This window comes from Hibiscus syriacus, unplaced genomic scaffold, assembly GCF_006381635.1.
Source record: "Hibiscus syriacus cultivar Baekdansim isolate YM2019G1 unplaced genomic scaffold, ASM638163v2 tig00110656_pilon, whole genome shotgun sequence".
Taxonomy (NCBI): domain Eukaryota; kingdom Viridiplantae; phylum Streptophyta; class Magnoliopsida; order Malvales; family Malvaceae; genus Hibiscus; species Hibiscus syriacus.
Genome location: NW_024062816.1, coordinates 66,446 through 93,621, shown reverse-complemented (window position 1 = coordinate 93,621; position 27,176 = coordinate 66,446). Strand labels below are relative to the sequence as shown.

The window sequence follows — 27,176 nt, the reverse complement described above, 5'->3', positions numbered from 1 at the left end:
AACTTTATCAAAAGAGGTTTTAAGATCATCAATTTTCTTTTGATGATCATCATTGATCTTTGAAAGTAAATTTTGCAAATCTAAATTTTTCTTTTCAAACTCTTCTAGTTTGATTTGCAAATCTTTGATTTTACTTTCAAGATCGTTGTTGGTTTTGGATATGAGTTTGTTTTCATTTTTCAATTTTGAAACATCATTTTTATATTTTAAAAACAATTTCTCATAATCTGAAGCCAACCCATTGTATTCCTCAAATAACTCATCATAAGATAAATCATCAAAATCGGATGAGTTAGAGGTTACCTTAGAATCTTCCCCGAATGCCATCAAGCACAAGTTTGCTACTTCCTGTTCCTCTTCATCGGAACCTTCTTCATCGCTCCATACAGCCATATGAGCCTTGTGCTTATTCTTTGATTGACCCTTCTTCTTCAATTGTGGGCAATCATATTTGACATGCCCTGGCTTTTTGCATTCATAGCAAATGATCGGGTCCTTCTCTTTTGGTTCATCTTTGAGGCCTTCATTTCGTTTGAATTTTCTTCCTCGGTAAGGTCTCATCATTTTTCTGAACCGTTTGGCAAACAATGCCATTTCCTCGTCATCATCATCATCATTAGAATCACTCTCATCTTTTGTGGATTTGAGAGCAACTCCAATGTTTTTCTTCTTCTCCTTCTCCTTTGGTGTCTCTTCAACTTTATCAAGGTCCACCTCATCTTCAAGCATCATCTCATGAGTGAGGAGTGAACCGATAAGTTCTTCAAGAGTTAAGGACGATAGGTCCTTAGACTCGATGATTGCCGTCTTCTTTGATTGCCATGATTTTGGGAGGGAGTAGACTAACTTCCTCACAAGCTTTTCATTTGAGATGATTTGTCCATATGATTTGAGACCATTGACAATCGTTGAAAATCTATCCGTCATAGCTTTGATGTCTTCATTTGGTTTCATCCTGAAATTTTCATAGCTATGCGTTAGAATACTAATTTTTGATTTCTTTACCTCATCGGTACCTTCATGTGTGACTTGAAGCTTGTCCCATATTTCTTTGGTGGTTGTACACGATGAAACTCTTCCGTATTCATCTGGTCCAAGAGCACAAAAGATAATATGGATGGCTTTGGAGTTGAGCTGGAACATTTTTGTATCTCCTTCACTCCACAACCTTGGATGAGTGATAGGCTTAATGTATCCTTCTTCTACGGCATTCCATGCTCCCATGTCACTTGCTTGAATGAAGTACATCATTCTATTCTTCCAATAGGCGTAGTTAGCTCCATTGAAGAAATGAGGCTTGTTGACGGGCATCGAATCGAGACCGGAGTCGAAGTTTGAAGCGGAGGCCATTGATGACTTTAATAATCGATATAACTCTTCCCGAATCGACTCAAGAGGCGATAAAACCTTCAAATGAGTTAGGCTCTGATGCCAATTGTTGAGTTAATCGAATGACGAAATTGGCCAAGGGGGGGTGAATTGGCAATAAAAATTTGTGGAAGCTTTTGCAGAAAATTGAAAGTAATTGCACAGCGATTTACAGTGGTTCGACTTTCTCAAACAAAGTCTACGTCCACTACCTTAGCTATCCACACTAAGGATTTTCCAACAAATTCACTAATTTGTTCTTTCTTTTGAGGCCAAAGAGATAACCTTACAATTCCCTCAAGAGTATACCCCAACTCTTGAGAACACTCTTTTCTCAAAGAGAAGATTACAAATTTGCAAACTTACAAGAAAACCTCACAAGGTAAGATGTTTGCACAATTCTAGAACAAAGAAAAGAACACTCAAAGATGAATACAATTGAGCACAAAAAGTGTTCTTGAAAGCAAAATGAATATTGAATGAAAATAGGCTTGAAATGCTCAAACTTGAGGTTTGATGCTTTCTCTTTGATTCTCTCTTGATTCTAGTTGCTTGATGTTTCTTGTTGTTGATCAATGGCTTCTAAGCTTGCTTAAATACACCTTGGATCACTTCTGAACGTTGGGGATAATTAGAGAAGATATTATAGCCGTTTTAGTGTGAAAACATTTAATAAAACAGCTTGGAGCGTGGGGGGAACCGGTTCCCCATCATAGGGAATCGGTTCCCTAAGTGTAAAATTCAAATATTTCGACCGTTGAACAGGGGGGAATCGGTACCCCCTTGGGGGGGATCGGTTCCCTCCGAGCATACTGGAATTCTCGGAACAAAAATGTTTAGGGGGGAATCGGTTCCTCCTATGGGGGAATCGGTTCCCTCCGAGCATTCTGGAAATCTCGGAGCCAAACCATTCAGGGGGGAATCGGTTCCTCCTATGGGGGGAATCGGTTCCCTCTGAGCAATCTGTAATTTTTGGCTTTGAATTGGTTCGAAATACTTTGTAAAATTATTTTGAAATTGTTTTATGATTAAAACTTAATTTTACACTTAAGTAAGGATTAAAAATGATTTTTGAAATATTTGGAGTAATGTTTTGATATTCGAATAGTTATATCGAATATACTTAGAAAATCATTTGGAAAATCTTAAAATCCATTTAACTTAATTTGTTATATCGAAATATTAAAATGTTTCAACAAAATCCAACTTACCGAAAGTATTAGTAAGACATCCTAACTTTGACTTATTAGTGGCATGTACATTATATTTGTTGGGTTGCTTTATCAGATTTAATTTAAAAAAAGAATCTGTAATATTAATTTAAAAAAGAATCTGTAATATTAATTTAGAACTATTTTGATTTTTGGTTAATTTTAGTTATAATCGTATTTATAAATGAATATTATTATGATTGTTTTTAAATGGTTTTTAAAATTAAGCAGTATTTAGGCAATGATATATATATATATATATATATATATATATATATATATATATAGTTATGATCAGCTCTGAACTGCCTACTTACTGATTGAAATTGGACTTGTTTTCAGTTATTAAATTTATTTTTACGGTTTTATACGAATAAGGTTAAGGTTTTTAAATTAAAGCAGAGAAGGTTTAAACTTAAAACGAGGTTTTAAATCTTTATGCTTAGTAAATGTTCGTCATGTTAATGTGACATTTGTGGCTTGTATATCGATATATATATATATGGGATATGGGTGTTACAGTTATCGTATTATTCTAAATGCTGAACTTTGGGGTCTTTATGAAAGTTTGGAGATGGCTTGAGAGTTAGGATTGAGGAATATCATGGTGGAGTCGGATTACAATGACGCTCTCAATATCCTTCAGCGAGGTGAAAGAGCAGATGGAGGCTCGCACCTAACCCCACATTTGTTCAAGATCCTCTCGAGATGTTGGCATGTCTGGTTATCTTACACACCACGTGAGGGGAATAAAGCTGCGGACGCTATGGCGAAGTTTTCATGGACGCTTCCCTTTGGTCGGAATCGGTTCAGTACTCCTCCTGTTGAAGTTGAATCAATTTTGCAGGATGATTTGGACATAGCCATTGCTTAGCTAGTTTACTGTTTTTCACTCCTTTTGTATTAAAAAAATAATAATTAGGCGTGTTCAAATTCGGGTACCCAGATCCTAAGATACTTAATTGGTCAGCTTGTGTCCTGATTCCGATGTTGCAGGTACCCAGTTACCCTAGTAATTGGATACCCTAATTTTGCGGTTATCCGTAATTCACATAATTGGGTACCAATTTTTTTTATCATTTTCAAATTATTAATTAAAAACTTACACAAATTTAAATGTTCGAGTTACATACTCAAACATCCAAACATAGAATTTAAAAGTGGTTTTTTTTTAATTTTATTAGTTTAATTTAATATATAAAATTATTGATAATTAAATATGTAATAGTATTATATATAAAAAATAAATGTAACAGGTACCAGAAAAGTTTTAATTTTATTACCCGACCCTGACCTGGAAAATGTCAGATCGAGTACCCGTCCCAAAACTTGAACATTTTTTTAAAAAAAATACCCGGAATTTTTTTATCGGACAAATCGGGTCATCCTAGTCTAGTATTTTTGAACACCTGTGGTTTTAATCTCAATAACAATGGAGAGGAATACAATATCATTTAAATCGATAATGAGATAATATAAACATTACGTTTATTGGATTTATTTTATATAATATTTTAAAATATACTCCAACATTAAGCTTATGAATGTATTTTGAATAAAATATTAAAACCTATACACGATCCAATGTGAAAGTTTCACATTATGACATCTCTATTTTATTAGTATTAATTTTATTTTTATTTTAATGTATTTTTAGTTACTGATACAATAATTTAATTTTTTATAAAAATAAATATGATTTTTTTAATATATTTTTATGATTAAAAATTATGATTTTTTCTAATTTTAAAATATTTATATTTATATATTCAATTAATCGCAACTTTAATTTTTAAATTTGTTTGTACTACTAGAAATACACAAACTATTGCTAATAAAAAGGGTAAAATACACTATTTCTCACTAAAATTTACTCTCTCTCCTATTTTACTCATTGTATTTTTAATTTTTCTAATTTACTAACTGAACTTCAAATTATTCTTGTTTTGATCGATTTAAATTATTTTATTATTATTTTTGTATGACATGATATTTTTATTATTATTTAATATAATAATAATTTTATTATTATTTCAAAGATCAATGGTGGACGATGATTATTTTAAGTCTTTTTAAATTTAATAATAGTAAAATATTATTTTATTATTTATTTTAAATTATTTTTATATTAAATAATAATAAAAGTATCATGTTGTAAAAATAATAATAAAATAATTCAGAGTGATCAAAATAGACATAATTCAAAAGTTTAATGAGTAAAGTAGAAAATATGAAAATAAAATGAATAAAATAGGAGAGAAGTAAAATTTAGTGAAAATAGTGTAAGTTATTCTAAAAGAGTTAGTTAGTGAAGCAAAATATAAACTGGTTACACCCGGCTGACCCATGGGCCGAAAGAGATTCCCGGAAATAATATAAACGGCACGTGAGAAGAGAGTGGCACGTGTGAGATTTAAAAAATCTAGGGTTTTGGGGGCCGAAGAGCAGGAGAAAAGCCTAGCTGCCCGTTCCCACTCAGTGTGTGTATTTTCACATCCCGCTTCCTCCATCATTCGAAATTGATTTATATATAAATACCTGAAATCATCAAATCCTGTATCTTCAAAAATCCATAGCTTCCGCCATTTCTTCGTAGATTCCTTCTCTCTCCCTCTTTTCATTTTGTTTCCCTTTGACAATTCTTTGTTTGGCTTTGGTATCGGCTGGAAAACGGCATAAGAACACACTGGGAAGAGTGTTTTCGTGTGTGTGTGTGTGAGAGGAAAAACCCTAGGTTCTCTTTGCCCTCTGTGTGTGTTTATTTCGAAACTCCCCTGCTCCATCGGAGACTTGATTGAGGTATATCAATCTCTACTTCAAGTTCGTCTGTGCCTTGTTCATATCTGTTTTAGTTTCAGATCTATGGTTTTTTGCTTGTACTTCAGTGGGTTTTTGTTGTGTTTTGGTTTTCAGCTTTGAAAAAAATTAGTTTCGCTTTATTTCTTCTTTTCCAAATCTGTAGATCTTGGTTTGTTTGTTCTTTTTGTTTGATTATCGTCACTCACGTGTGTTCTTTTGTTCTGTTTGGTTGATTCTCCGATTTGTAAAGGAATGAGATTAAAGCTTTTATGTTATGTTCTAAGGTCTTCTCCCTTTGCTTAGCAATAATTGTTTGATTCTTGTGATTGTGCGAAGGGGGATTGAAGAACTTTTGGGTTTATGTAAATGTAAGATAGACCCTTGAAACATTAAATTGTAATGCTTTTATTTCTTAGTTTAGGTTGAACTTCAAAATCAAATAATATGAAAATACCATTGAGAGGGTTAGTGATTGAGAAAATTAGCTTTGAACACAGAAGTTACTGCATGTACTTGGAATTATAATATTCTTATTTAAGCATAGGGATTTAATTTCGTTTTAGTGGAAAGTATGGATTTACCGTTTCAGCATATTTGTCATTGTTTACCTATCATTGGAAATGGTATTCTACTCTATATTAAGCTTGGTAAATGTTGATTTTTGTTTGTTGGATAATTTGTGTGGTTTTGATAAGTTCTTTCCTTCAACATCTGCTCCAAGGCTCCAACCATGATTATTACTGTCTATGACTGTTTGATATTGCTCAATTATAATATGCTGCAATCTCTATTGATGGATTTGTGTCTTAGCCACCAATGCTGATTAGTTCTTTTTTTTTTCCAATTGCAGTGTAGTTAAAATGGCTATGGAGATCACTCAATTTCTGCTGGCTGCCCAATCAGCAGATGCAAAAGTCCGGACTGAGGCAGAGACTAATCTGAGGCAGTTCCAAGAACAGAACATGCCTCTTTTCCTTCTTTCATTGTCAGTTGAGCTTTCAAATGATGAGAAGCCTGTTGAGTCCCGTAGATTGGCTGGTATTGTGCTTAAGAATTCGTTAGATGCCAAAGATGCTATTAGGAAGGAACAACTTGTTCAACAATGGATGGCAATCAATGTTTCTATTAAGTCTCAAATCAAAGACTTTCTCTTGAAAACTCTTGGCTCATCTGTTCCCGAAGCGAGGCACACTTCTGCTCAAGTTATTGCAAAAATTGCTTCAATTGAGGTTCCTCGGAAGCAATGGCCTGAACTGATTGGGTCATTGCTTAATAATATGACCCAGCAAGACAAACCTGCTGCCCTGAAACAAGCTACCTTGGAAACACTGGGATATGTTTGTGAAGAGATATCTCATCAGGACCTTGTTCAGGATGAAGTCAATGCTGTTCTCACTGCTGTTGTCCAAGGGATGAATCTAGCTGACCATGGCCCTGAAGTTCGGCTTGCAGCAACCAAAGCTCTGTATAATGCTTTAGAATTTGCACAGACCAACTTTGAGAACGAGATGGAACGGAATTATATCATGAAGGTTGTATGTGACACTGCCATGTCCAAAGAGGTGGAAATCAGGCAGGCTGCTTTTGAGTGTCTTGTTGCAATAGCATCAGCATATTATGAGGTGCTGGAGCCTTACATGCAAACCCTATTTCAGCTTACATCAAATGTTGTAAAAAGCGATGAAGAGACAGTAGCACTCCAAGCAATTGAATTTTGGAGCTCTATCTGTGATGAAGAGATTGAGCTTCAGGAGTTTGAGAGTCCTGAAAGTGGTGATTCTGGACCTCCCCATTCTTGTTTCATAGAGAAGGCTTTATCGTCTCTTGTTCCTTTGTTGTTGGAAACTTTGCTGAAGCAGGAAGAGGATCAGGACCAGGATGATACAATCTGGAACATATCAATGGCAGGTGGGACTTGTCTAGGTCTTGTTGCCAGAACAGTTGGTGATGCTATAGTGCCTCTTGTGATGCCATTTGTGGAATCTAACATTGTGAAGCCAGATTGGCATTGTAGAGAGGCTGCCACTTATGCATTTGGATCTATTCTTGAAGGCCCATCTGTTGAGAAGCTGTCCCCTCTCGTACAGGCGGGTCTGGAGTTTTTGCTTAATGCTATGAAGGATGGGAACAACCAAGTGAAGGACACTACAGCTTGGACTCTTAGTCGTATTTTTGAGTTACTGCACAGTCCAGCTAACGGTTTTTCTGTCATTTCTCCTGAGAATCTCGAAAGAGTTTTGGCTGTGTTGTTGGAGAGCATTAAGGATGCTCCCAATGTAGCTGAGAAAGTTTGTGGGGCAATCTATTACCTTGCCCAAGGCTATGAGGAAGCAGGACCAAGCTCCTCTCTTCTTTCACCATATCTCACTGAAATAATTAGCTGTCTAATTACAACTGCTGATCGGACAGATGGGGGTGACTCCAAGCTCAGGTCTTCTGCTTATGAAACCTTGAATGAAGTTGTCAGATGTTCCAACATTGCAGAAACATCTTCCATCATAGCACAGCTATTACCGGTAATTATGAGTAAGTTGGGCCAGACTATGGATATTCAGATTGTGTCATCGGATGATAGGGAAAAGCAAGGGGACTTGCAAGCTTCTCTTTGTGGTGTTCTACAGGTTATCATCCAGAAATTTAGCAGCACAGATGAAACCAAGCCCATCATACTTCAGGCTGCGAATCAGATCATGCTTCTGTTCCTAAAGGTGTTTGGTTGCCGTAGCTCTACTGTTCACGAGGAAGCAATGCTTGCAATAGGTGCTCTTGCTTATGCAACTGGATCTCAGTTTGAGAAGTATATGCCTGAGTTCTACAAGTATCTTGAGATGGGATTGCAGAATTTTGAGGAATACCAGGTATGTGGAATCACAGTTGGGGTTGTTGGTGACATCTGCCGTTCCTTAGATGACAAGATCTTACCTTATTGTGATGGCATAATGGGTCTTCTTCTAAAGGATCTTGCTAGTTCAGAACTTCATCGGTCTGTAAAGCCTCCCATATTCTCTTGCTTTGGGGACATTGCTCTTGCAATAGGAGAGCACTTTGAGAAGTATGTCCCCTATGCTTTACCCATGATGCAGGGTGCAGCCGAAATCTGTGCTAAGATGGAAACTTCTGACGAGGAGATGGTCGATTATGGCAACCAGCTCAGGCGTAGTATTTTTGAAGCTTATTCTGGTATCCTTCAAGGTTTTAAGACTGTGAAACCTGAGGTGATGGTGCCGTATGCTCAACATCTTTTAAAGTTCATAGAATTGGTCTCTAGAGACAGTGAAAGGTAGTTTTTATTTTCTGTATTATATCATCTTTAGTACATTGGTTCTTAGCCTTTTGTATTATCCATCTAAATACATGGTTTTTTCCATGTATTGCAGGGATGAAAGTGTGACAAAAGCTGCGGTAGCTGTTATGGGTGATCTAGCAGATGCTCTTGGCTCCAACATAAAGCTCATGCTGAAAGAATCTGCATTTTATGATGAATTTCTCGGCGAATGCCTCCAATCCGATGATGAGCAGCTCAAGGAGACAGCAGGATGGACCCAGGGTATGATTCAACGAGTCATGGTTTTATGAGCTGATTTTTAGTCCTCGAGGTAAAGTCGTCATCTGAGTCCGTCGTTTGTTACAAAGTGTCTTTTGTTCTAGTTCTGGTAAAGGTTTTGAAAAGGGTGAGGATCCGAAAGGGGGTTACTACTGCATTTATTGCATTTATTATTACGAATTTGGGTTTTGAATTTGTCGAAGGGTTTTCTTAATCCTAATGTGATTGGTTTGGGGCATATGTCAAAAACAGTTTATCTAATGCATCCTATCAATCGGTGGTTTGATGAGTTAATCTTTTGCTGCTTCTTCCATATATTCTTATATTATATGTTGATGGTGACAAGGAATTTATTTATTCAGCCGGAAGCCTTATATATATGTCTTTCCCATTGAATGAGTAGTTTGTCCAACTAAATCTCTTCATTAAAAAAAAATCATAAAAATATTGATTAAATAAGAATTTCCATGAAATGGTAACTCTAAGAAGCTGCCAGGTAAGGAAGACGACCCACAGGGAACCTTTATTCAGGTTTGATTGCAGATTTGGAATTTCATTTCCTTAATCATGTTTCTTTCTATATTAGATTAATTATCCTATGCCTAAATGACCTTACTGCATCTCTATCTTTTATTTTATATATACTCAAGCTAAACTGGAAATTGAAACTCAAAGCAAATCAAAGTACTTTTAACCCTCCGAAAATTCATCGGAAAGATGATGCAATCGGAGAACTTTACCCCTTCTTGGCCATTCAACAGTCTGATGGATTTGGAAGGCTTTGGTCTTAACATGGATGTTCATTTTGATGGTTCTTCATTTGCTACTAGAGAGGAGTCCTGTTTCTCTACGATGTTATCCGATGCGATTTTCCCATACCCGGCCTATGGTTATGATGATCGGCTTCAGGTCACAGTACCATGGGAAGAATTTTCAGTTCCCTTGGTGGAGCTTGATTCTCTGTTGACTGTTGATGGGGTTGGTGAAGAAAGTTTTCCCTTGTCACGCAGTCACAGCCATGTTCCCTCAGAGGCAAGATGTATGGAGTCCTTGTCGGTTGAGTGAGGCATCGGTTTGTATGACAACAGCACGATCTATGCCGGGCCTAGGAGAAGCTATGATGGGAATTGATAACCAGTTGACCCTATTTCATCTTCTCAGCGCATACGGAGAAGCTAAAGAGAAGAACCAGACAGAGCTTGCAGAGGTGGTCTTAAGGCGTGTGAGCGAGAAAGGTAGTCCGGTTGGCGAAACCTTGGAACAGATCGCGTTCAATTTATCGTCTAAGGATGTTCAAAATCAAAGAGATTATTAATGCAAGAGTCTAACAAGAACTTTGAGGTAGCCTTCAAGACTTTCTATCCTATATTCCCAGGGAGGTTTGCTTATTTTGCTTCTAACTCGGCAATCCTCGAAGCCATGCCGAACGATATAGACGTGCTACACATAGTGGATTTTGACATTAGAGTGGGGATTCAATGGCCTCCGTTGATCGAGGCCATGGCAATGCAACACAAGACATTGAGACTGACATCAATAAGATGGGAACACTTTGGACACTCTCCGTGGAGGTTTCAGGACACAAAAGTCCATCTTTGCAACCTTGCTAGGACTTTTGGCCTAAAGTTCTAAATCGAAGATTTAGCGAACGAGCTCTAGGAAACAAAGAAACGAGGCGGAAGTCAAGAATGGTTGGCCTTCAATTGCATGGTGGGACTCCCACACATGGGCAAACGCAAGAACAGGAAGCTTGTCAACAAGTTCCTAGACATAGCTAAACAAGTATTAGCAACAAACAGGGGAATCATAACACTTGGTGATGGAGATGCTTGTGAAAAACTGAAAGATAGTTCCGGTTTTGGGGCATTCTTCAATGGACAATTGACGCACTACCGAGCTATTATCGAGTCGATGGAATCCGACATTGCGAAGCACTTGGTCCAAGCAAGAATAGCAATGGAGTGTCTGTTTATATGGCCTAATATAAATGCCCAAGCTTGGTTCCAAAAGTGGGAACATATGAATGAAACTTGCCGGTTCATCGATATTTCGAGGTGGGGACGACATTGGAAGGTTTGAAGGTGAGCAGATAAAGACTAATGGAAGCTAAAGAAACGGTGAGGGAGAAGGAGAATTCATATGAGGTAAGAATTGGAGGGAATTCTGGGCATGAACTGGCCTTGGAGTGGAGAGGAAATTTATTGGTCAAAGTGTCTTGCTGGAGAAATCAAAGCTAACTTTTTATACGTACTTGGATGTAAAATACGAATTATTGAGGGTTTATTTATGTATAAATTGTATAAATAGGGAAAACTATGAGTAAATAATTTAATGTACTCTTGTAATTTGTTGGTTGTTTATTGGGGTATTTGACATGAATGTCCCTTGTAAAATGTAAATTTGTCAATATAGAGAAATAATAGAACTCTGAGAATAATCCGAATAAAGAAAAACTATTATGGAAAAAAATGAAATTATTGCGTCGACAGCAGGACTCAACCCTACACAGACCAACAGAATTTTCGAGTTTGTACCCTTAACCACTCGGACATATCAACCCTGTTGAATCTGATGATGGACTAAATGTTAAATAAGCTGAAAGTATAAGGACTGGGTGCACAATTAAACCAAAGAAGAACTATTACCATTACCGTATGTGCAACTAAATAAAAAGGCATATAAACGTCGACAGGAGGATTCGTACCTGCGCAGGCACAGCCCAACAGATTTCGAGCCTGTCTCCTTAACTATCGACGCTGTAAAAAACTGATCAAGGACTAAATATGGCATTTCCTAAGATTAGAAGGACCGTGTGCAAAATAAACCAAAGAACTAATTTCCATTACCATATAAGCAATTAAATAAAAGGAATGATAACGTCGACAGCAGGATTTTAACCTGCGCAGGCACAGCCCAACAGATATCAAGTCTGTCTCCTTAACCACTCGGACATATCGATGCAGTCAAGATTTGATCAAGGACTAAATTACAGATTTGCTAAGAGTAGAAGGATTGTGTGCAAAATATACCAAAGAATAACTAATTACCCTTACCATATATGAAATTAAATAAAAATACGGCTACAGCAGGATTTGAGCATATCGACGTAGTCAAGAGCTGATCAAGGACTAAATATCAAATGCGTTAAGAGTATAAGAACTGGTTGCACAATTAAACAAAAAATAAATATAAACGTCGGCAGCAGGCACAGCCTAGAAGGACATATCGACAAAGTTGGGAACTGATTAATGACTAACTTTAAAATCTGGTAAGCCTAGAAGGACTGTTTGCAAAATTAAACCAAAGAAGAACTATTACCATTACCGTATAAGCAAGAAAATAAAACAATTCAAACTATAACATCTAAAAATGGATGATTACAGGAGGAGTAAATTTGAATTTGACCCAGCAAAGATGACTGCTAATTGCTTTTACTTCCTAGTGCAGAATGGAGATTTCATCATATAAATAAATCATAACAACCATAAGTACATTATATAAGGTAGGCCAATGACAATGATCATAGTACAACAAACATATATATGCTGTTGCTTCCATGTTCCTCCGATCCGGGATATTCGTACCGCAGATCGGAGAAACTGAAGATTTCTCTCCAGTTACATTTTCACCAAAACTGTCTTGTAGGCATTGCAGATGTAGGCTATGAAATTTCCGTATTGCTGCACCCCCAAACTTTTCAAAGGATCTGAGACTAACATGATAGTGAGGCTGATTGTTCACTGTCACCCACGGAACGTATAAATGTTTCGGATTTAGATCATCGGTTTCAGTGGCATACCGCAGTAAGAGCTGCATTTACATTCAGTTTACATCGGCTGTAAACATGTCACATATAATGATAACTAGCATCTGGTTTTATTATAGAGTTTGTGAATGGTGAAGCAGCTGCTATGGACAAAGCACAAGCTATGGCCTCTTTTAAGGCCCTATTTCAACTTTGTTCGGCATAGCAGCCCGAATGGATTTTAGTTGCCATCTTCCTATTTGTTGAACCAACACTGCATGATTGTGCATTGCAGGCCTCTGGTTTAGGGTCACCTTGATAAGCATCACAGACATATTTCACAAATTTTTCATAGTCCTGCACCACGAAATAAATATCGGAGTTACTTGTCGCAGAAGTTACTTCGAAGTCGCGAGAGAAAAAAAGAGAGCGAGGAACTCACAGTTTTGAGTGGCTGCTTATTCACCACCACCCATGGGGCATATTCATAAGGTGGATTGAGACTTTCAGTCTCATTACCATGTTGAAGCAGAAGATGCAAACATTCAATGTCAAGAGTGGACCGTAAAATCGAAGATTTCGGAGAAAAAACCAAAGGAATGATACTAAGATATGCAGGCAACCTTCATTCCAATTCAGTAGCATAGCATTTGTTTGTCATGTCCCCTCTCAATCCCAGTTGGTCACTGCAATTTCTCCACATTGCTTCTTCGCTGCTAACTGGCACCTCCTTTAACCTCTGTTCTTCCGTGCAGCGAACGAAACCGAAGCGCGTTTTCTGCACCGCATTAAAATAGTTGATAACTAATCCGAACCCGAATCCAAATCCAAACACTTTCGGCTAATAGAACTTACCTCATCAGGCCACAAGTGGATGACACAGCTATGTATGGCATTCAAGTCGCATTCATCTTCTCCATGCTGCACATAGTTGCAAAGAGTTAACAGTACTAGGATTAACTTCAGTAACCACGAGAACACAAGCAAGCAACCGAAGAATCGAGTTCGAACCTGGCAACGGATTAAATCGCCGACGATGTCGGCATTACCCCAAGGGACCAACCTTAGATTGACAATGGTATACGATCCGGATCGGTTTTTATCCGATCTGGTTTTTTTCCATAGAAAAAAAACCGGTTTATAAAATAACCGGTTCGGTTTCTAACCGGTTTGGAGGGCCGGATATCCTAACCGGTGTAACCGGTTTCGGTTTTAAAAAAATCGATTTTTTTAAAAAACCGGTTATAAAAAAACCGATTTTAATATTCCAGATTGCTCATAGGGAACCGATTCCCCCCAAGGGGGTACCGATTCCTCACTGAATGGTTTGGCTCCGAGATTTCCAGAATGCTCGGAGGGAACCGATTCCCCCATAGGGGTACCGATTCCCCCCTATTCAACGGTCGAAATATTTGAATTTTACACTTAGGGAACCGATTCCCTATGAGAGGGTACCGATTCCCCCACGCTCTAAGCATTTTTATTAAATGTTTTCACACTTAAACGGCTATATTATCTTCATTAATTATCACTAACGTTCAGAAGTGATTCAAGGTGTATTTAAGCAAGCTTAGAAGTCATTGATCAAAGACAAGAAACATCAAGCAACTAGAATCAAGAGAGAATCAAAGAGAAAGCATCAAACCTCAAGTTCGATAAATTCAAATACTTAATTGAAATACTTAATTAACTCAACATAATTGAAATACTTAAATACTTCCAAGTTTGATAAATTCAAATACTTAAAAACTTCCAAGTTCGATAAATTCAAATACTTAAAAACTTTAAGTTCGATAATTGAAACAAAGTTTACGATAATTGAAATAAAGTTATAAAATAAACTACATTGCCATCTCTTCTTTATCATCTTCGCCTTCTTCGTTTGGAGGGGATATTCCAAGTTCGACTTCTTCAATGTGTAAGTTTGCTTCCAAATCGGCATCAATTGCATCTTCTAGGGTGGTGATATGTTGCTTACGAGCCGCTCCATCCAAATAATCCTTTAAACAAATGCATACTTCCACCGACTCGGGACTTAGTCTTGATCTCCGTTGCGATATAACCCTGCCACTAACAGAAAAAGCGGATTCCGAAGCTACCGTAGAAGCTTGGACGGTTAGTAAATCACGGGCCATGGCGGCTAGAATCGGAAATTGTGCTTCCTTTTCTTTCCACCAAGCCAAAATATCCAAACTTTCAAACTCTTCAAATGTCATTTTTGATAGAAAATCGCATGACATATAATTTCCCAACTCGCTACTTGGGGTGGTAGTACGTGATCGTTTGGATTGGGAATTTACAAGAGTGTTAAAAAGATTCAAATTTATGTTACTTGGACGTCTACTAGATGATTCCACATTCATTCTCATTTGATCGTGTATTACACTACTTGATCCGTATTTATTTAAATAAATTGCAAACATGTCTCGAAAACATTTGTTAAAATAATTTATTTGGTTTTGGACAAAGTTGGGTTCATCATCGGTTAGATTAAAAGCAAACGCAATTTGTTCAATTAGTGTTTCAACCCCACCAACATTTAACGTTGGGTTTAAAGCGGCGGCACAAGTAAAAATGGGGGGAATCTCCTTAAAATATTTTAAAAGTTTTTCCTTCATTGCAAAGCCAATTTCTTGAAAAACTTCGGTTTCAAATTCAAAGTCATTTAGTCGGGTAGCCAACAAAAATATTTGATTAAGAACCAACGGGCTAGTAGGGTAATAAACACCGGATAAAAAAGTTGTTGCATTTTTAAAAACCTCAAGCAAATCGGTTATTTTGGCTATAGTTTCCCAACTCGAATCCGGATAAATGTCTGGGACATGACCCCTCTCGAAAAGCCGATCGTGAAATGTTTGCAATGTTTCCCTTTGCCTTAAGGCAGTATGCATCATCATCCAAGTTGAGTTCCAACGAGTTGGACAATCCAAATTAGGACCCAAAGCTTTTTTATTAACAGACTTACAAAATCGTTTATAATCATTTAGTCTTTTGTTGTTGTTACAAAGAATCGATTTTGTCATTGTTTTAAATTCTAATCTAATTGGCTCAATAACCTCCAAACCGGCTTGCACGGATAAATTAATTATGTGTGCAACGCAACGGGTATGAAAAAACGCACCGTCTAAAATCGGTGAAAGTAATATTTTCAATCTTGGAATCGCGTTTGTATTATTCGATGCATTATCAAAAGATATAGAAAAAACTTTATTTTCTAATTTATAAAGACAAATTACCCGTTTTAAAAGTGTAAATAAATTAGCACCGGTATGCGGCTCATCGAATAATTCAAACGCGATTGTTCTTTTCATCATTTGCCAATTATCTTGATCTAACCAATGTGACGTAACGGCTAAAAAAGAATTTCCGGTATTATGAGGGGAACTCCAAACGTCACATGTAAGCGACACACCATAACGGTGTTCTTGGAATCCTAAAATCATTTTTTCCCTCGCCGTACGCCACATTTTTATAGCATCTCTTCTAAGGGTAGTACGACTTACTTGAGTATAACGTGGTTGCATTAGTTGTTGAATTGTTGTCGTGAAATCTTCATCATCAAAGTGGTCGAACGGCAATGCTTTTGTAATCACGAACTTTGTAAACGCTTCTCGTAATTTTTCGTTGTCGTAAACAAAAACACCACCTTGCGGTGTAAGATTCGATTGACTAGGATCCGATCTTGAGCGAAGTGCCTTGCATGATTTTGTCAAATAGTTCTTCAACGTTGTGTTTCCTTCCGATGCAAGAAACTTTAGACAAAGTTTACAACGCGCCCTCCTCGAGCCATTTGACATCTCACATAAATCGTAGTGATCCCAAATATCTTTGTTTCGAGTGTGTTCGATCACTCTCACAACTTCAAGGTTTCCCCCGACGGAAAATTCAGCAGTGTTACTCATGATGAATAAAAAATTACAAAACTAAGATTTGAGAGATGTTTAAGTGTTGTGTAATAAGATTTGAGAAAGTTGTAATCAACCAAATACATCCCCAACCTATTTATACATGTTTAGGGTGGTAAAATGGTAATTTTTTAAAGAAAAAAACGGTCAAAAACGGTCACAAACGGCTATATTAACGGCTAGTTTTTTAAACCAAGACCGGTTTTTTTTTCGGATAAAAACCGGTTTTTAACCGGTTTTTTTCAAACCGGTTTTTTATCCGGTAAAAAAACCGGTCTAGGTTTTTTTCTCCAAACCGGTTAAAATAACCGGTTTAAAAAAATCCGATCCGGTTAAAAAAAACCGGTTTTTCCCAAAACCGATTTCGGATATTTTTTTCGGATTTTTTGTGCACCCCTACCCTTAACCACTCGGACATATCAACCCTGTTGAATCTGATGATGGACTAAATGTTAAATAAGCTGAAAGTATAAGGACTGGGTGCACAATTAAACCAAAGAAGAACTATTACCATTACCGTATGTGCAACTAAATAAAAAGGCATATAAACGTCGACAGGAGGATTCGTACCTGCGCAGGCACAGCCCAACAGATTTCGAGCCTGTCTCCTTAACTATCGACAAAACTGATCAAGGACTAAATATGGCATTTCCTAAGATTAGAAGGACCGTGTGCAAAATAAACCAAAGAACTAATTTCCATTACCTTATAAGCAATTAAATAAAAGGAATGATAACGTCGACAGCAGGATTTTAACCTGCGCAGGCACAGCCCAACAGATATCAAGTCTGTCTCCTTAACCACTCGGACATATCGATGCAGTCAAGATTTGATCAAGGACTAAATTACAGATTTGCTAAGAGTAGAAGGATTGTGTGCAAAATATACCAAAGAATAACTAATTACCCTTACCATATATGAAATTAAATAAAAATACGGCTACAGCAGGATTTGAGCATATCGACGTAGTCAAGAGCTGATCAAGGACTAAATATCAAATGCGTTAAGAGTATAAGAACTGGTTGCACAGTTAAACAAAAAATAAATATAAACGTCGGCAGCAGGCACAGCCTAGAAGGACATGTCGACAAAGCTGGCAACTGATTAATGACTAACTTTAAAATCTGGTAAGCCTAGAAGGACTGTTTGCAAAATTAAACCAAAGAAGAACTATTACCATTACCGTATAAGCAAGAAAATAAAACAATTCAAACTATAACATCTAAAAATGGATTATTACAGGAGGAGTAAATTTGAATTTGACCCAGCAAAGATGACTGCTAATTGCTTTTACTTCCTAGTGCAGAATGGAGATTTCATCATATAAATAAATCATAACAACCATAAGTACATTATATAAGGTAGGCCAATGACCATGATCATAGTACAACAAACATATATATGCTGTTGCTTCCATGTTCCTCCGATCCGGGATATTCGTACCGCAGATCGGAGAAACTGAAGATTTCTCTCCAGTTACATTTAGAGAATGTGGCAGGCAGGCCTTCACCAAAACTGTCTTGTAGGCATTGCAGATGTAGGCTATGAAATTTCCATACTGCTGCACCCCCAAACTTTTCAAAGGATCTGAGACTAACATGATAGTGAGGCTGATTGTTCACTGTCACCCACGGACGTATAAATGTTTCGGATTTAGATCATCGGTTTCAGTGGCATACCGCAGTAAGAGCTGCATTTACATTCAGTTTACATCGGCTGTAAACATGTTACATATAATGATAACTAGCATCTGGTTTTATTATAGAGTTTGTAATGGTGAAGCAGCTGCTATGGACAAAGCACAAGCTATGGCCTCTTTTAAGGCCCTATTTCAACTTTGTTCGGCATAGCAGCCCGAATGGATTTTAGTTGCCATCTTCCTATTTGTTGAACCAACACTGCATGATTGTGCATTGCAGGCCTCTGGTTTAGGGTCTCCTTGATAAGCATCACAGACATATTTCACAAATATTTCATAGTCCTGCACCATGAAATAAATATCGGAGTTACTTGTCGCAGAAGTTACTTCGAAGTCGCGAGAGAAAAAAAGAGAGCGAGGAACTCACAGTTTTGAGTGGCTGCTTATTCACCACCACCCATGGGGCATATTCATAAGGTGGATTGAGACTTTCAGTCTCATTACCATGTTGAAGCAGAAGATGCAAACATTCAATGTCAAGAGTGGACCGTAAAATCGAAGATTTCGGAGAAAAAACCAAAGGAATGATACTAAGATATGCAGGCAACCTTCATTCCAATTCAGTAGCATAGCATTTGTTTGTCATGTCCCCTCTCAATCCCAGTTGGTCACTGCAATTTCTCCACATTGCTTCTTCGCTGCTAACTGGCACCTCCTTTAACCTCTGTTCTTCCGTGCAGCGAACGAAACCGAAGCGCGTTTTCTGCACCGCATTAAAATAGTTGATAACTAATCCGAACCCGAATCCAAATCCAAACACTTTCGGCTAATAGAACTTACCTCATCAGGCCACAAGTGGATGACACAGCTATGTATGGCATTCAAGTCGCATTCATCTTCTCCATGCTGCACATAGTTGCAAAGAGTTAACAGTACTAGGATTAACTTCAGTAACCACGAGAACACAAGCAAGCAACCGAAGAATCGAGTTCGAACCTGGCAACGGATTAAATCGCCGACGATGTCGGCATTACCCCAAGGGACCAACCTTAGATTGACAATGGTATACAGATCAGTATGGAAGACCTTCACAAGGTCATTTGTGATAAACCTGGCACAACCTGGGCATAAAGTTTCATAGTACAGTGACAGGGTACCATTACCATCTTGTTTGGCAGGAGGGAAAATGTCAACATCATCATAGCACTAACTCGTTAACAACTGTCGGATAACATGATAATTTAATGTTGACGTGGAAGTCAAAAATATTAATCTTTTATTTCATCTCATCAGTTTCTTTATCGAAGTTAGAGTTTCCCCATCCTCTTTTAATTGACATTAGAAGCTGTCATTCTGAAGGGTCTTTTGCGATCCTCCTATACATCGATAAACTTGTCTAATCATCTATTACCCAATTTATATTTTTTCAAAACCTCTTTTAAACTCATGATATTATCCGCCAAAAAAACCCAATGATGATAAGTATTTTTTTAAGAAGGTGAACAACATACCTCAAAACTAGCATCATAGGATGGCAGTCAAAGGAGATTGTAGTACTAAAACATAGAACCGTTAGATGATTTTGTTTTCAATTTTTGGGTGTGCTTCTTAGAAAACCAATATGAGAAGTGAACTGCAAATATTTTAATATCTATATTTTCACAAATGACGACTAGTGGTAATTGAATGATAAAAATATAGAAAAGTATAGTTTAATGCCTGAAAATGAAACGTTTCAAAGTTTAATGACAAAGTCGATATAAAAAAAATTAAATTTAATATGGGTCCAATACTTATATTGAATCTAAAATCAAAATTCAATACACAAACACAACTGCATCATCAGCTTCCATTCTTTCAGACAGACTTTTTGAAGCCTACCTACCATCCATGCTGTCAATGCAGATTCCTTTTCTCAAAAATATTCTTCACGTGTGATATGTGACTTCTCCAAAGGAATGCAATCAATCGGGCTCATAGTCGGGGACGAACGAACTTATAAAATTTTAAGAGGATAAATTTAAAAATTCTAGGAGATAAAAATATATTATCAATAGAAAAACATAAATTACTTAAATTATATGAAAAATTTAATTTTTCAGGAGAATGATTGTCTCTGTCAGTGCCGTTAGTTCATAGCTGCAATCACAACTGGTTGACATAAGTAAAAGAAAGTAATTCATTCGATCGAGTAGTAAAGAGTTCGATTCTCCTTCAGAAAGGTCTTGATTCAACTCTTGTAGGTCCACAATCATGCAAAAAAAGAACAAAGACGTCGACAGCTAGGTTCGAACCTGCGCAGTACAAGCCAAACAGATTTCGAGTCTGTCTCCTTAACCACTCGGACATATCACGCTGCCAAGTTGATCGAGGACTACATGTTAGAATTGTTAAGAGTAGAGAGACTGGTTGCACAATTAAACTTGAACAGAAGAACTATTAGCATAACCCTAAAGCGGATAGATAAAAAAATTAGAAACGTCGACAGCAGGATTCGAACCTGCGCAGGCATTGCCCATCAGATTTCGAGTCTGACTCCTTAACCACTCGGACATATCGACAACTTTAAGAGCTATACAAGAAAAAAATATAAAATCTATTGAGAATAGAAGGATTTGTTCCACAATTTAACCGAAGAACTGCTAGCATTACCCTATAAGCAAATAAATAAATAAACAAAGAAACGTAGACAGCAGGATTCGAACATGCGCAGGCACGGCCCATCAGATTTCAAGCTTGACTCCTTAATCACTCGGACATATCGACAACGTCGAAATGTATACAATAATTTAATATAAAAACTGTTAAAAGTAGAAGGACTGGTTGCACAATTAAACCGGAAACTACTAGCATTATCGTGTATGCAAATGAAAAAAAAGCAAGTACAAAAGTCAACCACATGATTCGAAGCTGCGCGGGCACATGCCAAAATTTTTCAAGACCGACTCCTCAACCTCTAGGACATAACGACGTTTCTAAAGTTCAATGATGGGTTAAATATAAAATGTGATGAGAGTTTGATATAAGTATTATAACAATCATCTTTAAATATATAGAAGAAAATTATAATACTATTCTATGTAGGAGTTTTTTCATCGGGCATCTCTCTCGTTGCAGTTAAAGAAATAACTTTGGGTATGACAAACTCTTCATATTCATCTAGAGTTCGTTCCTAGAAACATAGCCATTCCTACCACTTACGTCAATCTTATAAACCTCTTATCTGTTCTTACTCAATCACAGTAGGAAATAGTAACATGTCGAAGACTAGAGCCTCGTAAAATACTTTTGAACTGAGAGTTTGATCAATAGATAAGATGATTTTATCTTCTCGAAAGAAAAATAACTCAATTTTCTAATCGATTAATCTTGTTGATCATATAACTGGCAGAGAATATCACATTAAAGTTGAATTCAAACACAATTAATCCTTTTAAAAAACTTTGATTTAAACTCATATTTTTTTTAAAAAAGTTAATTCTATAAGATTAATTTTTTTAAAAAAATTGATTGGATTTGAATAAATCACCATTGCTATCTAAGATTAGGGATGGGCATGGGTCGGGTTTGGGTTGGGTTTCAGCCAACCTGACCCGACCCAAAAATTTTATATCCTTCACCCGACCCAAAAAATATATACTCTCCACTCGACCCAAATCTGACCCGACCCGAAATAATAAAAAATATTATTTTTATTCAATAAAAATAGTGACTTAATTGAAAAATAGTAATAAATATAGGGGTATTATTGTAATTATTCCTAAATATATAAGGTAAAATTATATTTTTTTCGGGGTCATGTCGGGTATTTTTTACCCTAAACTCAAACCAGAACATCACCTTAAAAAAATTGATCCGATCTGACCGAACCAATTTTTTTTAAAATCCAACCTTATCTAGTCGGACCGGGTCGAAATCCGTATAATTCGGATCCCATGCCCATCCCTCCCTAAGATGTATGGTATTTATAGTTAAATCCAAAGTATTCATAGTCCAAGAGGCTAATATATTCGGAGCAAATGGGCCAACAATGTTTAGGCCTTAACTTTTTGTAAGGCCCATAACCAATACTAATCTCCGCTTCCGCGTCCACCTCTTATCACTCGAAAAAACTCATTATCGCTGGTAGCTCCGTCGCCACTTAGCCGAACTGGTTTCCCTAAAACCTCACCAAAACCCAGAACCCTAAGAAACAAGCCTCCCCAATGACTTCAATCAACTTCAATCCCTTCGAAAGCTGGTTCAGGAAACCTCAAAATCCGATTCAACTCATCAACCTTCACTCAGTCGCCGATTCATTCCTCTCCAAAACATCCTCAATCTCTCCAAATTTCGCTTCCATATACGGCTTCAGCCTCTTCAAGTGAAAACCCAAGAAACCCGACCCGGATTCCGACAACCCCGGGCCATACAAGCAGATGCTGGACCAGTTCTTTTGGGAATGCGAGAACCTCCCTGATTACAGGCACACTCCAGAGGTCGATAAGATTCTGAACGAAGACCCCTTTTTCGAGAAGAAAGAGAATCCGACGGAGGAGGAGATTAAGGAGAATGAGAAATAACGGGATGATTTCCGGAAAAGTCCCGTGGTTCAGTTCTTGGCTAGAGCCGAGGAAATTGCTGATGAGATCAACAGGATGGAGCTTAAAGAGAATGAAGAGCCGTATAGGAAGGAAGATAAGAAGCTGTGGCAAGCTGTTCCGCACGTTATTGGGTTGGATGGGAGGCCTATGCCTAGAGAGGCTATCAAAACAAGGGAAGAGACTGATGATAAGTTTTGGGATTTCACTCGACAGTTCTTCCTTGGCCTCTGGGGTTTTCGCCAGAGACCTTATCCACCTGGTCGACCCATTGATGTTGCTCAAGCCATCGGGTATAAGCGGCTCGAGACGCGTTACTATGACTGTAAGTTTGGTTTAGTGGTTTTGTTTCTCTGTTAAGATGTACATTGTTGACCAGTTGGTCTAATAATACGAGGCACTATGTCCTTAAGCAAGAGTTTGAAGCAAGGTATTTGCAAATGGAGCAAACTGGGTTGGGATGGTTAATTAATAGATTGAATACCTGTGGTTAAACAAAAAAAATATACATTGTTGTTAATCCTGGTTCTACAACAAACTGTTTTGCAATTGTTGGAGTTTCTTAATTTATACAGTTGGATTTCATCTGATGTTCTACATTTTTTTAAAAATCAATCATTTCTTGGTTATTTGTGGATACAGTTATCACGAGGAGTGGAGGATGGTATTATAAAGAACGCCTGGGTCGAACCCGAGGTCCTTGTGAATTAATAACCCTCAAAACAGCTTGGGGTGGTGGGATTATTGATAAAAACACTTTTATTTGGGGAGAAAACATGGACGAATGGGCACCTATTCATATGATTTATGGCATGGAACGTGCAATAGCCACTTGGGAAGGTTTGTCTATTTTCCTTTTTTTTCTTATGCTTTTCACTTAAATCTGTATATTATATGTGGAAACAGGTTAGCCAAGTTGTGTACACTGGGAATTGTCTTTCATAGTTTCAGCATTGACCGAGACATATCAGATAGTTAATGTTTTGTTAGTGTTCTTTGAGTGTATCTGCAAAATGCAGTACCAGAATGGTATTAGTTATCTAAGTTATATACAACTTTGATGAATTAGGTTTCATGTGAATTATCGTGACACATGACTGGGTGATATTCATGGTAATTCAGAAAATATTGAAATGAGCATGGGATGCAATTTTAACACAATTAAATCCATATAAAATGCTATGATGCTTATTTAGTTGAGGCCTGCCTTTTGTACATAATATAATACTTTTGCTGGCAATTTTTTTATCGTTTTCTTTTTTCCACGAACTTAAATATTGTGATCTATTGAACAGAAGATTCAGAACTTTCAGATTAGCCATTTCAATCATTTGGAATCTAGAGCCAAATCCTCCTTATATTGTTGTAGTCACGATTTATTTTATCTTGAAGATATTATCAAATGCATTATAATTAGACGAGTATTGTCTGTGATGGTCCGATTCGGATTTCTTGTTGATTTACTATTGTCTTATATTGATGATCAGTTAGGCTTGGTGCGGCATAAACAGCTTTCCTTCATAAACTTCAGAAAGGTATACCTCCGTGGGTTCCCCTTAAAGGACGTGAGGATAAAACTTATAAGCAGCTTCAAGAAGAAGCTATAGAGAGCAAATGACGTGATTTGGCAGTCCTAGAAGCTAATGATGGCATATGGCCTGGAGTTAGAATTCCCAGCCATGCCCTATTTATTTGGGCTAGTGGCTCTGAACTGACAACTGTTTTGGAAGCTGATCATATGCCAAACAAATACATTTCAAAAGATCTTCGGTGTTACTTCTCTTCTTCTAGCCTACGTTATCTGGTTTGGTGTTTGAAGATGACTGTACAACATATATCTGAAATTGCATGCTTCCTTGATGGTTATCATCTTATTAGAAGGGTCTATTTAAAAAAAATTATATATAAAAAAATGTTAATGTTTTAGTTGCTTTTGTGAGGCAGGCGAAAACTGGCCAAAGTTTTCCCTGGGTTAAGGCCATGGGAAGTTTTAAGTCTTGAGCAAGCAATGGATGATATTACTTACGGTGGAGAGTGGTATCGAGAACCTCTTGGCACCTACCACACTGGTCCTCCATACATTAGACACTGTAATAAGGATGTCAAGGTAGGTTGTAATCTTTTCCGAGTATGATGTTGGTCAGGTCGCAAGTTCGATAACTAAAGTATCTACCTTGCTCTCAACGTATATTAGTTCTTTTTGCTTTCAATCATGTTATGGTTTTCATTATCTTACTATCTTAGAGCAGTAGCTTTCATACTGTTCCGACGATCTTTTCTATTATGATGACAACGAGTCATTATTCCACAAACCCTAATGTTGTAACCTTTGTTCTTTTGCACCTGCAGAGATTGTTCCGAATTTTTTACGACCTTAGCACCCAAGTCTATGACAAACTGCACAGGACGGTTCCTGGTTTCGACGCTATAATGGAGAAAATAGAAGCCGATTCTGACGCAAGGGATGCTCGACGGAAGGCGAAAAGGGAAGCACAAAAGAAAGCTGAATTTGAGGCTATATATGGTCGAAGAGAGAATTATCCATAGCATAGCTACCACAAAGAAGTCAACTCTGATTGGTAAGTTCTGATTGGATAAGCAACCAACCCCGTTGAATTTGATCATATATCTTGCAATGGAGATGGCTTCTGGTTCTTGTGAAAACTTAGGCAGAGTTTTTATTTTAAATGATGAAGAAGGGTGAGTCTTGTTCAACTCTTTATGTAATACAGTTTCCTGTATTGATACCAATGCTGATTAATGAAGAAGATCTATGCTTAGATATGATATTTCTTTCTTTGATTCTTAAAAGAGTTAATTGTACCAGACATATTTGAGCTATGCTTAGATTCCAAATTGGTCTCCGAATTTAAGTATATTCTAATTGAGTAATCCAATTATCAATATCATTCAATTATATCCTTCCATCACTCTAGTCATATGCTTAAACATTAAATGCTTGTTCGGATTTGACGTGGAACATGTTTAAAAGTTTAGGGTAAATTACATAAATGACCACATAACTATTGGTTTGGTCGCGAAATGACAACTATTTTCAAATTTGTGTCAATATGACAATTGAACTATTTAAATGGTTTCAATATAGTCACCCGTTGTTAACCTTAACGGAAGTGTCAAAGTGGCAATTAAAAATTGGTATAATTTGAGTGCGGGTCCTTGTAAAGTTAGGTATTCGCGGCGTTGGCAGTCTGCTTTGTTTTCTTTCATTTTGGTCATTACTTGTAAAGTTAGGTATTCGCGGCATTGGCAGTCCTTGTATATGACTTGCCTTAATTTGAGCATTAGCTTTAAAATATTTTATACTAGTCATGTACTAAATTTATAGATTAAATCTGTTAGATTTTAGAATTAATTGTTGAGCAAATTCTCACACATGTTATCAAGATAATACATATATCTTGTTCAAGTTTAGGCAGAAAAATAAACTAAAATAACTTAATTGTATTTAAGCTCAAGATTAATTAGTAATCAAGCAAAACCTTAACCAACAGGCTAAATCTAATATTACAATATAAAATATTTTTATATATTATATATTATAGTAACAATAGAAATAGACAATTGAGGACATAAATCTAGGCCAATTGAGAATATGATAACACTTAAATTGCTAAAAAAATCTAATATATTATTTATAATTAATTTAGTATTTTAATATTTTTAAATTAAAGTTATTTATTAATGATTATAATTTGATTCTTAAATATTTTTCTTATGATTATAATTTGAATATTAAATTATTTTAAATGATTTTATATATAGTCATTAAAAATAAATATGAAAACAATAAATTTAGTTTAAAAATATTAGAATCTTAAATCAATTATAAATAAACTATTAGATTTATTTTAGTGATTTAAGTGTTGTTATATTCTCAATTGGTCTCGATGTAAGGTCTCACTTGTCCGTTTTTATATACCAATTTTGTTAACTGCTGCGTAGACACTTTCATTAAGTGTTAACGATAAGTTGTTATATTGAAATCATTTAAACAATTCAGTGGTCATATTAACGTAAATTTGAAAACGGTGGTCATTTCGCGACCCAGTCCATAGTCATATGGTCATTTATGTAGTTTACCCATAGTTTAAAGATTCCATTAAATATTTTTAATGCAATTAATTTTTGAAGGGAAACGACGACGTTATTGATAGATAAAGCAGTCCATGTATTGTATTTCTGACAAAGGCAGTAATCTACTCCACCGATCATGTATATATATGTGTATATGTGTATTGAATCCGACAATGCGACACGTGTCTACATTTGGTTGGCCGATTTGGCTAATAATTACGTGTAAGAAGACCCTTTTACCACCACCCTCTCACTAATGACGATTCTGCCCTTTTCTTCCCCCGTTACGA

At 36.7% G+C, this 27,176-nt stretch overlaps 1 protein-coding gene, 3 non-coding genes and 2 pseudogenes across 4 annotated transcripts; 3 read left to right on the top strand and 3 right to left on the bottom strand.

The window, feature by feature from the left end:
* Positions 1 to 5,087: 5,087 nt before the first annotated feature.
* LOC120137363 (importin subunit beta-1-like) lies at positions 5,088 to 9,216 on the top strand. The gene is made up of 3 exons (XM_039153125.1): positions 5,088 to 5,378; positions 6,229 to 8,658; positions 8,756 to 9,216. The coding sequence occupies exons 2-3, from the start codon at positions 6,239 to 6,241 to the stop codon at positions 8,952 to 8,954; spliced, it is 2,619 nt and encodes an 872-aa protein (XP_039009056.1). The 5' UTR covers positions 5,088 to 5,378; positions 6,229 to 6,238; the 3' UTR covers positions 8,955 to 9,216.
* Positions 9,217 to 9,572: 356 nt separating this feature from the next.
* Positions 9,573 to 11,204, top strand: LOC120137286 (annotated as a pseudogene).
* Positions 11,205 to 11,799: 595 nt separating this feature from the next.
* TRNAS-UGA lies at positions 11,800 to 11,881 on the bottom strand. Its single transcript has one exon. It is a non-coding gene; the product is annotated as a tRNA-Ser (tRNA).
* A 5,427-nt stretch (positions 11,882 to 17,308) lies between these two features.
* Positions 17,309 to 17,390, bottom strand: TRNAS-UGA. Its single transcript has one exon. It is a non-coding gene; the product is annotated as a tRNA-Ser (tRNA).
* A 3,300-nt stretch (positions 17,391 to 20,690) lies between these two features.
* Positions 20,691 to 20,772, bottom strand: TRNAS-CGA. The gene has a single exon. It is a non-coding gene; the product is annotated as a tRNA-Ser (tRNA).
* A 1,564-nt stretch (positions 20,773 to 22,336) lies between these two features.
* LOC120137284 lies at positions 22,337 to 25,513 on the top strand (annotated as a pseudogene).
* Positions 25,514 to 27,176: the final 1,663 nt, after the last annotated feature.

Excerpts from the sequence above, each read along its gene's own strand:
- LOC120137363 (XM_039153125.1), top strand. The coding sequence starts at position 6,239 with ATGGCTATGGAGATCACTCAATTTCTGCTGGCTGCCCAATCAGCAGAT. Across the intron at positions 8,659-8,755 it reads GTCTCTAGAGACAGTGAAAG|GGATGAAAGTGTGACAAAAG; the intron begins GTAGTTTTTATT and ends CATGTATTGCAG.